This window comes from Ictalurus punctatus, chromosome 16, assembly GCF_001660625.3.
Source record: "Ictalurus punctatus breed USDA103 chromosome 16, Coco_2.0, whole genome shotgun sequence".
NCBI lineage: Eukaryota > Metazoa > Chordata > Actinopteri > Siluriformes > Ictaluridae > Ictalurus > Ictalurus punctatus.
Window position 1 is genome coordinate 4,027,747 of NC_030431.2, and position 15,917 is coordinate 4,043,663.

Here is a 15,917-nt window from a genome sequence, read left to right on the forward strand (position 1 = left end):
CGATTGTTCTAAATTTAGTGTACATTTTTTACGCGTATATTAGGTCTTGTCTTCTTCGAGAAACACTCAGCTCCTATGTCTATGAAATATTCCTTGACTTAATTTCAAGTGTCACATTTCTTTCAGTCGTCTTACAGTACACTGCACTTGATTTACCTCATCTTATCAACAACTTATTTGTTGAATACTGTACTGTAATCGATTACGGTCTAAAGCTTGTGTTCTCCCAAACTTGTACATCCTGATAACTTTTTCCGTGCGTCGCTTAACTCTGCACGTGAACTAGTATGCCATCATTGAGCATGCGCAGTAAGAACCAATGAGAACAAAGGAAATATATGCAACGTCAAATGTTTACTTAACACAAGTAAATATAATAATAGATATAAATAATGGAAATCTGAAATATGGCTCATACAAGCAATAAAGACATTACTCACTGACTTTTTTAAAAAGTTATTTAATTTTTCCTTCGTAATGAGCATTCAAAGCGTTCGTTCACAGTTCAGTGTTTAATATTATAATATTCATTAATAAACAGCATATTGTTTATACATAAGTTTTAAATATAACTGGAGATCTAATTGCCAGAAATGACTGAAATTTATATTTAATAACATATAAAAATAGTTTACATTTTATCCTATAATCAGTTTCATCTTTAATTAACCTGTTTCACTTGAGTAATGTTGTTTAACCTTTGGGAATTGCTGTTGTGCGTGTCGAGCATGGGTTTGGTATTAGAAAAGGCGCATGACGGGAATAAATGTTTTGTGTTGATAAAGTGCTTTCAGGAATGAGCATGAAGGACAAAAAATGACAAAAGAAACGTTTTGCGCATGAATTAAGGTTTACTATTTCCGTCTGGCGCTGTCCATCTCTGTGGTGCTGAATTATCTCCAGTCTTACTCAGTTCTACTGTTCTGTCCAGGGTAAACTTCTATACACCACTGAGATGATGTGTTTTTGTTTTGTTTTTTGTTTCTTTTTTAATTGTTGCTATTTTAGTGTGACATGGTTCAATTAAGTATGAAATACATTTGTAATAAAAGAATGTTTTGTATCAGTCTGTACATATCCCAAACATTTCCAGGTTGGTGTTAGAATGGTTTCATAGTTTGTTCTTTTAAAATGTGGTGAAAATGCTGATTGGTGTGGAATATTTCAGCTCTTTCTTTTTAAATCACGCAGAATACTATAACAGATCTCGCTATTACACGTTTTTCCCAGTGTTTCCTGATGATTTGGGATGTAGGCTAGGGGACATATGGCTGTTACATGCAAGTGCATTTTCAGCATTCATACTCTAAGGGCCGCTATTGGATAAGATTCGTGTAGAATGAAGCTGAAAACAACCCATAATCCCTCCTACTGACGGTTTTATTAATGAGGAAACACCGAGTTCTTTTTCCTTCTCCGGCAAGAGCAGATTGCATCAGATTCTGCTTTTCTGTAATATTATGGTCTGCTTTTCACCATTTATATTTTAACAATAATTAGAGGATAACCGCGCTGTCAGTATGGGTTATGTGCGCTCGTGTGTTGCTTCTCGGCATCGTCGGATGACTACAACACAGCTAAAATGGCAGACTGTGTTTTTTATTTTCTGTATTTACGGGATGGACTTCGTATTTTGTCAAGCGCGATATTCAATTCCGGAGGAGACTCCAGAGGGATCATTTGTAGGCAACATCGCCAACGATCTGGGAATAGAGATAAGTAGACTTATTTTTGGAAAAGCTCGGGTTGTAACAAAGGGCAGCCGGCAATATGTCGAACTGAGCAGAGACAAAGGCACCCTCGTAGTGAAGGAAAGGATAGACCGAGAGGAGCTCTGCAAGCAAACAACGCCTTGCAGCTTCAGCTTTGATCTGATCATGGAAAACCCCATAGAACTGCACCGGGTGACTGTGGAGGTTCAGGATATAAATGACAATGCACCAAAATTTCCTAAAGGTACCGTCAATTTACAAATTAGTGAGAACACAGCATCTGGGAAACGCTTTCATTTAGACAGGGCTGTAGACTTGGACGTCGGTGTAAATGGTATTGAAAGCTATACGCTTAGTCAAACCGATTATTTCAAGCTGATAAATGATCAGGCTGTCGACAAAAAATTCGTACACATGGTTTTGCATCGTGAGCTGGACAGAGAGGAACGTAATAGTCTAGAATTAACCCTCACTGCATATGACGGTGGATCTCCTAAAAAATCAGGATCAATGCGAATTCTTATTTCTGTATTAGATGCAAATGATAATGCCCCGGTGTGTAAACAATCAGTTTATAAAGCAGAAGTGAAGGAAAATTCTCCAATAGGCACAGCCTTAACTGCAGTAAGCGCCACTGATGCTGACGAAGGTGTAAATGGACTTGTCTCATATTTCTTTGATCAGGCAAGTGAAGAAGCCATGAGGATTTTTAAGATAAACTCAGAAACAGGCGCTATTACAACGTCAGACACTTTAGATTACGAAACTGAAAAAAGCTACGAATTAAATATCAATGCAATGGACAAATGGGGCCTGGCAGATACCTGTAACATTATAATAGAGGTTATTGATGAAAATGATAATTCTCCCTCTATTCAGCTTATGTCATTTTCAAACGTCATTCCAGAAAATTCTCCAATCGGAACAACCGTGGCTGTAATTAATGTAGAAGACGCAGATTCCGATAAAAACGGGCTCGTGCAGTGTAAAATCGATGAAAACCTGCCGTTTAAAATACAATCGTCGCTTTCTGATTACTATGCATTAATTACAGATGAAACTCTTGATCGAGAAAATATTGCTGAATACAACATAACCATTGTGGTATCCGATCAAGGAAGTCCTGCACAACACAACAACAAAACGATCAATGTTAAGATTTCTGATGTGAATGATAATCCACCCGTATTCAGTTCTGACGAGTATAAAACATTAGTTACTGAAAACAACTCTCCGGGTGTGGCTGTGCTGACTGTAAAAGCGAGCGATGCTGACTGGGGACCAAACGCACGACTGTCGTATTTTTTGGAGGATAATAATATACAGGGCAACCCAGTGAGTTCTTTAGTCTCAATGAATTCAGAGAGCGGGGTTATACACGCAATCAAGGCCTTTGACTACGAGCAAATGAAAACTTTCAGCTTTAATGTGACAGCCCGAGACGGAGGGTCGCCTCCTTTAAGTTCTGAAGTCACAGTGACGATCATCGTTCAAGATCAGAATGACAATGCTCCTCAGGTTCTCTACCCAGTACAGACTGGTGGCTCTGTGGTGGCTGAGATTGTGCCTCGTTCAGCAGATGTCGGCTATCTGGTCACTAAAGTGGTGGCTGTTGATGTGGACTCTGGACAGAATGCCTGGCTCTCCTACAAACTCCAGAAAGTCACAGACAGGGCGCTGTTTGAAGTGGGAGCGCAGAATGGAGAGATACGAACTGTTCGCCAGGTCACTGATAAAGATGCTGTCAAACAAAAGCTCACTGTAGTTGTGGAGGACAACGGACAGCCATCTCGCTCAGTTGTAGTGAACATCAATGTAGCTGTAGCGGACACTTTCCCTGAAGTGCTCTCAGAATTCACCGAATTTACGCACGCCAAACAATATAACGATGACCTCACTTTTTATTTAGTTTTAGCATTAGCTGCTGTTTCTTTCCTTTTCATCACAACTGTAGTAGTTATAATATCAGTAAAGATTTACAGGTGGAGACAATCGCGCGTCTTCTATCAGTCCAATCTCCCAATTATTCCGTACTATCCACCCGGTTACGCAGACACAGGAGTTACTGGAACGCTGCCGCACATGTATAATTATGATGCTTGCATGACCACGGACTCGAGGAAGAGTGGCTGTAAATATTCTACACTAGGAGGACAAAGTGTTTTAGTGATGGACCCGAGTTTTACAGAAACTATGCAGCGCGTGATGAGAGAAAAGGAATTCCAGCAAGACTCAGAGTCACCGGAAGTGGTAAGGGAATAATATTTCAATTTAAAGCATGTCACCGTTCATTTGAAATATGTCTTGAAATAGCTATATACGGGACATGTGATTGTTCTAAATTTAGTTTACATTTTTTTACGCATATTAGCTCTTGTCTTCTTTGAGAAACACTCAGCTCTGATGTCTATAAAATATTGTTTGACTTAATTTTTTCTTCAGATTCAGTCAAGTGTCACATTTCTTTCAGTCGTCTTACAGTACACTGAACTTTATTTACCCCATCTTATCAACAACTTATTTGTTGAATAAAATATTGTAATCGATTACGATCAAAAGCTTGTGTTCTCCCAAACTTGTACATCCTGATAACTTTTTCCGTGCGTCGCTTAACTCTGCAAGTGAACTAGTATGCCATCATTGAGCATGCACAGTAAGAACCAATGAGAACAAAGGAAATATATGTAACGTCAAATTTTTACTTAACACAAGTAAATATAATAATAGATATAAATAATGGAAATCTGAAATATGGCTCATACAAGGAATAAAGACATTACTCACTGACATTTTTAAAAAGTTATTTAATTTTTCCTTCGTAATGAGCAATTCAAAGCGTTCGTTCACAGTTCAGTGTTTAATATTATAATATTCATTAATAAACAGCATATTGTTTATACATAAGTTTTAAATATAATTGGAGATCTAATTGCCAGAAATGACTGAAATTTATATTTAATAACGTATAAAAATAGTTTACATTTTATCCTATAATCAGTTTCATCTTTAATTAACCTGTTTCACTTGAGTAATGTTGTTTAACCTTTGGGAAATGTTGTTGTGCATGTCGAGCATGGGTTTGGTATCAGAAAAGGCGCATGACGGGAATAAATGCTTTGTGTTGATAAAGTGCTTTCAGGAATGAGCATGAGGGACAAAAAATGACAAAAGAAACGTTTTGGGCATGAATTAAGGTTTACTATTTCCGTCTGGCGCTGTCCATTTCTGTGGTGCTGAATTATCTCCAGTCTTACTCACTTCTACTGTTCTGTCCAGGGTAAACTTCTATACACCACTGAGATGATGTGGTGTTTTTTATTTATTTTATTTTTTAATTGTTGCTATTTTAGTGTGACATGGTTCAATTAAGTATGAAATACATTCGTAACAAAATTTTTTTTTGGATCAGTCTGTACTTATTCCAAACATTTCCAGGTTGGTGTTAGAATGGTTTCATAGTTTGCTCTTTTAAAATATGGTGAAAATGCTGATTGGTGTGGAATATTTCAGCTCTTTCTTTTTAAATCACGCAGATTGCTATAACAGATCTCGCTATTACACGTTTTTCCCAGTGTTTCCTGATGGTTTGGGATGTAGGCTAGGGGACATATGGCTGTTACATACAAGTGCATTTTCAGCATTCATACTCTAAGGGCCGCTATTGGACAAGATTCGTGTAGAATGAAGCTGAAAACAACATATTAATCCCTCCTATTGACGGTTTTATTAATGAGGAAACACCGAGTTCTTTTTCCTTCTCTGGCAAGAGCAGATTGCATCAGATTCTGCTTTTCTGTAATATTATTGTCTGCTTTTCACCATTTATATTTTAACAATAATTAGAGGATAACCGCGCTGTCAGTATGGGTTATGTGCGCTCGTGTGTTGCTTCTCGGCATCGTCGGATGACTACAACACAGCTAAAATGGCAGACTGTGTTTTTTATTTTCTGTATTTACGGGATGGACTTCGTATTTTGTCAAGCGCGATATTCAATTCCGGAGGAGACTCCAGAGGGATCGTTTGTAGGCAACATCGCCAACGATTTGGGAATAGAAATAAGTAGACTTATTTCTGGAAAAGCTCGGGTTGTAACAAAGGGCGGCCGGCAATATGTCGAACTGAGCAGAGACAAAGGCACCCTCGTAGTGAAGGAGAGGATAGACCGAGAGGAGCTCTGCAAGCAAACAAAGCCTTGCAGCTTCAGTTTTGATCTGATCATGGAAAACCCCATAGAACTGCACCGGGTAACTGTGGAGGTTCAGGATATAAATGACAATGCACCAAAATTTCCTAAAGGTACCGTCAATTTACAAATTAGTGAGAACACAGCATCTGGGAAACGCTTTCATTTAGACAGCGCTGTAGATTTGGACGTGGGAGTAAATGGTATTGAAAGCTATTTGCTTAGTCAGACAGATCATTTTAAGCTTGAAATACATAATCAGGCTGGTGGGCAAAAATACGTCGAAATAATATTAAACCATGAGCTCGACCGAGAAGAACGCGATGAGCTCAAATTAGTTCTGACAGCATATGACGGAGGATCACCTAAAAAATCAGGAACAATGCAAATTCATGTTTCTGTATTAGATGCGAATGATAATGCCCCGGTGTGTAAACAATCAGTTTATAAAGCAGAAGTCAGAGAAAATTCCCCCATTGGTACAATCGTGACTGCAGTAAGTGCCACTGATGCTGATGAAGGAATAAACGGTCTAGTCTCATATTCGATTGCTCAGGCAAGTGTAGAAGCCAGGAATGTTTTTGACATAAACAAGGAAACAGGCGCGATTACAACTTTAAAAGGCTTAGATTACGAGACTGAAAAAACTTATCAACTAAATATTAATGCTATGGATAAATGGGGCTTAACAGATACCTGTAAAATAGATATAGAAGTTATTGATGAAAATGATAATGCTCCCACCATACAGCTTATGTCATTTTCAAACATCATTGCAGAAAATTCTCCAGTCGGAACAACCGTGGCTGTAATTAATGTAGAAGACGCAGATTCGGGTAAAAATGGGCTCGTGCAGTGTAAAATAAATGAAAACATACCATTTAAAATAGAATCGTCGCTTTCTGATTACTTTGCATTAATTGCAGATGAAACTCTTGATCGAGAAAATATTCCTGAATACAACATAACCATTCTGGTATCCGATCAAGGAAGTCCTGCACGACACAATAACAAAACGATCAATGTTAAGATTTCCGATGCGAATGATAATCCACCCGTATTCAGTTCTGATGAGTATAAAACATTTGTTACTGAAAACAACTCTCCGGGTGTGGCTGTACTGACTGTAAAAGCGAGCGATGCTGACTGGGGACCAAATGCACGGTTGTCGTATTTTTTGGAGGATCATAATATACTGGGCAACCCAGTGAGTTCTTTAGTCTCAGTGAATTCAGAGAGCGGAGTTATACATGCAATCAAGGCCTTTGATTACGAGCAAATGAAAACTTTCAGCTTTAATGTGACAGCCCGAGACGGAGGGTCGCCTCCTTTAAGTTCTGGAGTCACAGTGACGATCATCGTTGAAGATCAGAATGACAACGCTCCTCAGGTTCTCTACCCAGTACAGACTGGTGGCTCTGTAGTGGCTGAGATTGTGCCTCGTTCAGCAGATGTCGGCTATCTGGTCACTAAAGTGGTGGCTGTTGATGTGGACTCTGGACAGAATGCCTGGCTCTCCTACAAACTCCAGAAAGCCACAGACAGGGCGCTGTTTGAAGTGGGAGCGCAGAATGGAGAGATACGAACTTTGCGCCAGGTCACTGATAAAGATGCTGTCAAACAGAAGCTCACTGTAGTTGTGGAGGATAACGGACAGCCATCTCGCTCAGTTGTAGTGAACATCAATGTAGCTGTAGCGGACAGTTTCCCTGAAGTGCTCTCAGAATTCACCGACTTTACGCACGCCAAACAATATAATGATGACCTCACCTTTTATTTAGTTTTAGCATTAGCTGCTGTTTCTTTCCTTTTCATCACAACTGTAGTAGTTATAATATCAGTAAAGATCTACAGGTGGAGACAATCGCGCGTCTTCTATCAGTCCAATCTCCCAGTTATTCCATACTATCCTCCCGGTTACGCAGACACAGGAGTTACTGGAACGCTGCCGCACATGTATAATTATGATGCTTGTATGACGACTGACACGAGGAAGAGTGGCTGTAAATATTCTACACTTGGAGGACAAAGTGTTTTAGTGATGGACCCGAGTTTTACAGAAACTATGCAGCGTGCGATGAGAGAAAAAGAATTCCAGCAAGACCACGGGTCAATGGAAGTGGTAAGGAAATAATCTTTCAGTCTAAAGCATGTCAACGTTCGTGTTTAATACAGCATTAAATAACACTAAAAATTTTATTCGCCTTTTTAATATTTCATTTTTAATTTTTGTCTAATTTAGAGAAATTTAGTTTAATTTAGTTTAGAAAAGAAGTGTAGTCGGACAAAATCAGCGTCACGCACGTGGTAAGGAAAAAAGGTTTTAATCTAAGGCTGTTTAACACTCTTGTTGTATAAACCATAAAATAGAAGAAAAAAAAACGTTCCTTATTAATTTTAATAGTGTATTACCTTTTCCCCCCCTTTCTGCTTAACATTTCAAACAAACTTGCACAGCGTAGTGTTTAAGATACAGTATAATGTTTAAACATAAGTTTGGACTAGATTTGGAGGTATGACTGAAATTATATAATAACATTTAAAAATAGTTACAATTTTGTCATGTAAGCAGTTTTATCTTTCATTAGACTGTTTCAACTTGCTTAACGTTTGGAAAAGTGTTTTGAATAGACAATGGGATTAAGATCAGAAAATCCGCTTCACATAACCAGATATAAAGTGCTTATAAGATGCCTTCAGTAATGAGCACGACGTCCTTAAACTGAACGCTTAAATTGATTTTTTTGCTTTGAACACAAATGTTTATATATATGTATATATTTATGTGTGTGTGTGTGTGTGTGTGTGTGTGTGTGTGTGTGTGTGTGTGTGTGTGTGTGTGTGTGTGTGTCCGAATGGCGATGTTCATCTCTGTGGTGCTGAATTAGCTCCAGTCTTTTTTATTTCAATTGTGCTGTCCTGTGTAATCTTTTATACACCGCAGAGATGTCCTGGTGTTTTAAATATTGTTGATTTGTCAGTGTGACGTGATTCAGTTAAGTATGAAATACATTTTCAACATGTCTAGAAATTTTGTTGGGCTCTGTCTGGACATATCCTGAACATATCCACGTTGGCGTTAGCATGGATTAATTGCGTCATCTTTTAAAATGTGAAGAAAATGATGATTGGTGTGGAATATTTTAGTTCTTTCGTTCTAAATCACACAATTACTATAACAGATATCGCTATTACAGGGGTTTTTGAGTGTTTCCGGATTATTTGGGATGTAGGCTAAGGGACATGTGGCTGTTACAAACACGTGCATTTTCAGCATTCATACTCTAAGGGCCGCTATTTGACAAGATTCATGTAGAATGAAGATGAAAACCACCCAAAATCCCTCCTACTGACGGTTTTATTAATGAGGAAACAACGATTTATTTTTGCAGTTCTGACAAGAGCAGACTACAACAGATTCTTCTTTTCAGTTATATGAAGCTTTACATTTCACCATTTTAATTTTCAGCAATGATTAGAGGATAACATCACTATCAGTATGGGTTATTTGCGCTCGTGTGTTGCTTCTTGGCACCGTCGGATGACTACAACACAGCTAAAATGGCAGACTGTGTTTTTTATTTTCTGTGTTTACGGGATGGACTTCGTCTTTTGTCAAGCGCGATATTCAATTCCAGAGGAGATTCCAGAGGGATCATTTGTAGGCAACATCGCCAACGATCTGGGCATAGAGATAAGTAGACTTATTTCTGGAAAAGCTCGGGTTGTAACAAAGGGCGGCCGGCAATATGTCGAACTGAGCAGAGACAAAGGCACCCTCGTAGTGAAGGAGAGGATAGACCGAGAGGAGCTCTGCAAGCAAACAACGCCCTGCAGCTTCAGTTTTGATCTGATCATGGAAAACCCCATAGAACTGCACCGGGTGACTGTGGAGGTTCAGGATATAAATGACAATGCACCAAAATTTCCTAAAGGTACCGTCAATTTACAAATTAGTGAGAACAGAGCACCGGGGACTCGCTTTCCATTAGACAGCGCTGTAGATTTGGACGTCGGTGTAAATGCTGTTGAAAGCTATTCTCTTAGTCAGACAGATCATTTCAAGCTGCAAATAAATAACGACGCTGATCGAAATAAACATTTAGAAATGCTTTTGCAGCGAGAACTGGACCGAGAAGAACGCGTCGAGGTAAAATTAGTTCTGACAGCATATGATGGCGGATCACCTAAAAAATCAGGCACAATGCAAATTCATGTTTCTGTATTAGACGTGAATGATAATGCCCCGGTGTGTAAACAGCCAGTTTATAAAGCGGAAGTCAGAGAAAATTCCCCAATCGGTACAGTCTTAACTACTGTAAGCGCCACTGACGCTGACGATGGTATAAACGGTCTAGTCTCATATTCGATTGCTCAAGCTAGTGAAGAGGCCCGGAAGCGTTTTAAGGTAAAGTCTGAAACGGGAGATGTTGTAAGTTTAGACACTTTAGATTATGAGACTGAAAGGCGATATCAATTAAACATCAATGCGATGGATAAATGGGGCCTGTCAGATACCTGTAAAGTAATTATAGATGTAATTGATGAAAATGATAATTCTCCCTCTATACAGCTTATGTCATTTTCAAACGTCATTCTAGAAAATTCTCCAGTCGGTACAACCGTGGCTGTAATTAATGTAGAAGACGCAGATTCCGATAAAAACGGGCTCGTGCAGTGTAAAATCGATGAAAACCTGCCGTTTAAAATACAATCGTCGCTTTCCGATTACTATGCATTAATTACAGATGAAACTCTTGATCGAGAAAAGATTCCTGAATACAACATAACCATTCTGGTATCCGATCAAGGAAGTCCTGCACTGCACAGTAACAAAACGATCAATGTTAAGATTTCTGATGTGAATGATAATCCACCCGTATTCAGTTCTGACGAGTATAAAACATTAGTTACTGAAAACAACTCTCCGGGTGTGGCTGTGCTGACTGTAAAAGCGAGCGATGCTGACTGGGGACCAAATGCGCGACTGTCGTATTTTTTGGAGGATAATAATATACAGGGCAACCCAGTAAGTTATTTAGTCTCAGTGAATTCAGAGAGCGGAGTTATACATGCAATCAAGGCCTTTGATTACGAGCAAATGAAAACTTTCAGCTTTAATGTGACAGCCCGAGACGGAGGGTCTCCTCCGTTAAGTTCTGAAGTCACAGTGACGATCATCGTTGAAGATCAGAATGACAACGCTCCTCAGGTTCTCTACCCAGTACAGACTGGTGGCTCTGTGGTGGCTGAGATTGTGCCTCGTTCAGCAGATGTCGGCTATCTGGTCACTAAAGTGGTGGCTGTTGATGTGGACTCTGGACAGAATGCCTGGCTCTCCTACAAACTCCAGAAAGCCACAGACAGGGCGCTGTTTGAAGTGGGAGCGCAGAATGGAGAGATACGAACTGTTCGCCAGGTCACTGATAAAGATGCTGTCAAACAAAAACTCACTGTAGTTGTGGAGGATAACGGACAGCCATCTCGCTTAGCTGTCGTTAACATAAATGTAGCTGTAACGGACACTTTCCCTGAAGTGCTCTCAGAATTCACCGACTTTACGCACGCCAAACAATATAACGATGACCTCACTTTTTATTTAGTTTTAGCATTAGCTGCGGTTTCTTTCCTTTTCATCACAACTGTAGTAGTTATAATATCAGTAAAGATCTACAGGTGGAGACAATCGCGCGTCTTCTATCAGTCCAATCTCCCAGTTATTCCATACTATCCACCCGGTTACGCAGACACAGGAGTTACTGAAACGCTGCCGCACATGTATAATTATGATGCTTGCATGACCACGGACTCGAGGAAGAGTGGCTGTAAATATTCTACACTTGGAGGACAAAGTGTTTTATTGATGGACCCGAGTTTTACAGAAACTATGCAGCGCACGATGAGAGAAAAAGAATTCCAGCAAGACTCAGAGTCACCGGAAGTGGTAAGGGAATAATATTTCAATTTAAAGCATGTCAACGTTCATGTGAAATTTGTCATGAAATAGCTGTGTACGGGACATGTGATTGTACTAAATTTAGTTTACATTTTTTACGCGTATATTAGGTCTTGTCTTCTTCGAGAAACACTCAGCTCTGATGTCTATAAAATATTGTTTGACTTAATTTTTTCTTCAGATTCAGTCAAGTGTCACATTTCTTTCAGTCGTCTTACAGTACACTGCACTTGATTTACCCCATCTTATCAACAACTTATTTGTTGAATAAAATACTGTAATCGATTACGGTCAAAAGCTTGTGTTCTCCCAAATTTGTACATCCTGATAACTTTTTCCGTGCGTCGCTTAACTCTGCACGTGAACTAGTATGCCGTCATTGAGCATGCGCAGTAAGAACCAATGAGAACAAAGGAAATATATGCAACGTCAAATGTTTACTTAACACAAGTAAATATAATAATAGATATAAATAATGGAAATCTGAAATATGGCTCATACAAGCAATAAAGACATTACTCACTGACTTTTTTTTTAAAGTTATTTAATTTTTCCTTCGTAATGAGCATTCAAAGCGTTCGTTCACAGTTCAGTGTTTAATATTATAATATTCATTAATAAACAGCATATTGTTTATACATAAGTTTTAAATATAACTGGAGATCTAATTGCCAGAAATGACTGAAATTTATATTTAATAACGTATAAAAATAGTTTACATTTTATCCTATAATCAGTTTAATCTTTAATTAACCTGTTTCACTTGAGTAATGTTGTTTAACCTTTGGGAATTGCTGTTGTTCGTGTCGAGCAGGGGTTTGGTATTAGAAAAGGCGCATGACGGGAATAAATGTTTTGTGTTGATAAAGTGCTTTCAGTAATGAGCATGAGGGACAAAAAAATGACAAAAGAAACGTTTTGCACATGAATTAAGGTTTACTATTTCCGTCTGGCGCTGTCCATTTCTGTGGTGCTGAATTATCTCCAGTCTTACTCACTTCTACTGTTCTGTCCAGGGTAAACTTCTATACACCACTGAGATGATGTGGGGTTTTTTTTGTTGTTTTTTTTTTTTTTTTTTTTTTAAATTGTTGCTATTTTAGTGTGACATGGTTGAATTAAGTATGAAATACATTTGTAAGAAAAATTTTTTTTTGGATCAGTCTGTACATATCCCAAACATTTCCAGGTTGGTGTTAGAATGGTTTCATAGTTTGTTCTTTTAAAATGTGGTGAAAATGCTGATTGGTGTGGAATATTTCAGCTCTTTCTTTTTAAATCACGCAGGTTACTATAACAGATCTCGCTATGACACGTTTTTCCCAGTGTTTCCTGATGATTTCTGATGTAGGCTAGGGGACATATGGCTGTTACATACAAGTGCATTTTCAGCATTCACACTCTAAGGGCCGCTATTGGACAAGATTCGTGTAGAATGAAGCTGAAAACAACCCATAATCCCTCCTACTGACGGTTTTATTAATGAGGAAACACCGAGTTCTTTTTCCTTCTCTGGCAAGAGCAGATTGCATCAGATTCTGCTTTTCTGTAATATTATGGTCTGCTTTTCACCATTTATATTTTAACAATAATTAGAGGATAACCGTGCTGTCAATATGGGTTATGTGCGCTCGTGTGTTGTTTCTCGGCATCGTCGGATGACTACAACACAGCTAAAATGGCAGACTGTGTTTTTTATTTTCTGTATTTACGGGATGGACTTCGTCTTTTGTCAAGCGCGATATTCAATTCCGGAGGAGACTCCAGAGGGATCATTTGTAGGCAACATCGCCAACGATCTGGGAATAGAGATAAGTAGACTTATTTTTGGAAAAGCTCGGGTTGTAACAAAGGGCGGCCGGCAATATGTCGAACTGAGCAGAGACAAAGGCACCCTCGTAGTGAAGGAGAGGATAGACCGAGAGGAGCTCTGCAAGCAAACAACGCCCTGCAGCTTCAGCTTTGATCTGATCATGGAAAACCCCATAGAACTGCACCGGGTGACTGTGGAGGTTCAAGATGTAAATGACAATGCACCTAAATTTCCTAAAGGTACTGTCAATTTACAAATTAGTGAGAACACAGAAACGGGGACGAAATTTCATTTAGACAGCGCTGTAGATTCGGACGTCGGAGTAAATGGTATTGAAACCTATTCTCTCAATCCTACCGATCATTTCAAGTTGAAAATAAATAATGAAGCTGACGGCAGTAAACATGTAGAAATGTTGCTGCAGCGAGAACTGGACCGAGAAGAACGCGACGAGCTAAAATTGGTTCTGACAGCATATGACGGAGGATCACCTAAAAAATCAGGCACAATGCAAATTCATATTTCTGTATTAGATGCGAATGATAATGCCCCGGTGTGTAAACAATCAGTTTATAAAGCGGAAGTCAGAGAAAATTCCCCCATTGGTACAGTCGTGACTGCAGTAAGCGCCACTGATGCTGATGAAGGAATAAACGGTCTAGTCTCATATTCGATTGCTCAGGCAAGTGTAGAAGCCAGGAATGTTTTTGACATAAACCCGGAAACGGGAGCGATTACAACTTTACAAGGCTTAGACTATGAGAGTGAAAAAACATATCAACTAAATATCAAGGCAATGGATAAAATGGGGCTAAAAGATACATGTAAAGTGATTATAGAAGTTATTGATGAAAATGATAATTCTCCCTCTATACAGCTTATGTCATTTTCAAACGTCATTCCAGAAAATTCTCCAATCGGTACAACCGTGGCTGTAATTAATGTAGAAGACGCAGATTCGGGTAAAAACGGGCTCGTGCAGTGTAAAATCAATGAAAACATACCGTTTAGAATAGAATCGTCGCTTTCTGATTACTATGCATTAATTACAGATGAAACTCTTGATCGAGAAACTATTGCTGAATACAACATAACCATTCTGGTATCCGATCAAGGAAGTCCTGCACGACACAATAACAAAACGATCAATGTTAAGATTTCTGATGTGAATGACAATCCACCCGTATTCATTTCTGACGAGTATAAAACATTAGTTACTGAAAACAACTCTCCGGGTGTGGCTGTGCTGACTGTAAAAGCGAGCGATACTGACTGGGGACCAAATGCACGACTGTCGTATTTTTTGGAGGAAAATAAAATACAGGGCAACCCAGTGAGTTCTTTAGTCTCAGTGAATTCAGAGAGCGGGGTTATACATGCAATAAAAGCCTTTGATTACGAGCAAATGAAAACTTTCAGTTTTAATGTGACAACCCGAGACGGAGGGTCGCCTCCTTTAAGTTCTGAAGTCACAGTGACGATCATCGTTGAAGATCAGAATGACAACGCTCCTCAGGTTCTCTACCCAGTACAGACTGGTGGCTCTGTGGTGGCTGAGATTGTGCCTCGTTCAGCAGATGTCGGCTATCTGGTCACTAAAGTGGTGGCTGTTGATGTGGACTCTGGACAGAATGCCTGGCTCTCCTACAAACTCCAGAAAGCCACAGACAGGGCGCTGTTTGAAGTGGGAGCGCAGAATGGAGAGATACGAACTGTGCGCCAGGTGACTGATAAAGATGCTGTCAAACAAAAGCTCACTGTAATTGTGGAGGATAACGGACAGCCATCTCGCTCAGCAGTCGTTAACATCAATGTAGTTGTAGCGGACACTTTCCCTGAAGTGTTGTCAGAATTCACCGACTTTACGCACGCCAAACAATATAATGATGATCTCACCTTTTATTTAGTTTTAGCATTAGCTGCTGTTTCTTTCCTTTTCATCACAACTGTAGTAGTTATAATATCAGTAAAGATCTACAGGTGGAGACAATCGCGCGCCTTCTATCAATCCAATCTCCCAGTTATTCCATACTATCCACCCGGTTACGCAGACACAGGAGTTACTGGAACTCTGCCGCACATGTATAATTACGATGCTTGTATGACGACTGACTCGAGGAAGAGTGGCTGTAAATATTCTACACTTGGAGGGCAAAGTGTATTAGTGATGGACCGGAGTTTCACTGAAACTATGCAGCGCGCGATGAGAGAAAAAGAATTCCAGCAAGACCACGAGTCACCGGAAGTGGT

At 39.3% G+C, this 15,917-nt stretch overlaps 1 protein-coding gene across 28 annotated transcripts in view; it reads left to right on the top strand.

Moving 5' to 3' along the window:
• Positions 1-15,917, top strand: part of LOC108276785 (protocadherin beta-16) — a 210,794-nt gene that overhangs the window by 90,470 nt on the left and 104,407 nt on the right. Inside the window, exon 1 of one of the 28 annotated variants that reach the window (XM_047160943.2) lies at positions 38-3,962. The exons of 24 other annotated variants lie outside the window; for them this stretch is intronic. In XM_047160943.2, the coding sequence (XP_047016899.1) occupies positions 1,521-3,962 (2,442 nt within the window). In that variant the 5' untranslated portion in view covers positions 38-1,520. 3 more of the 28 variants (XM_053686771.1, XM_017488742.3, XM_017488741.3) reach the window with 3 other exon arrangements.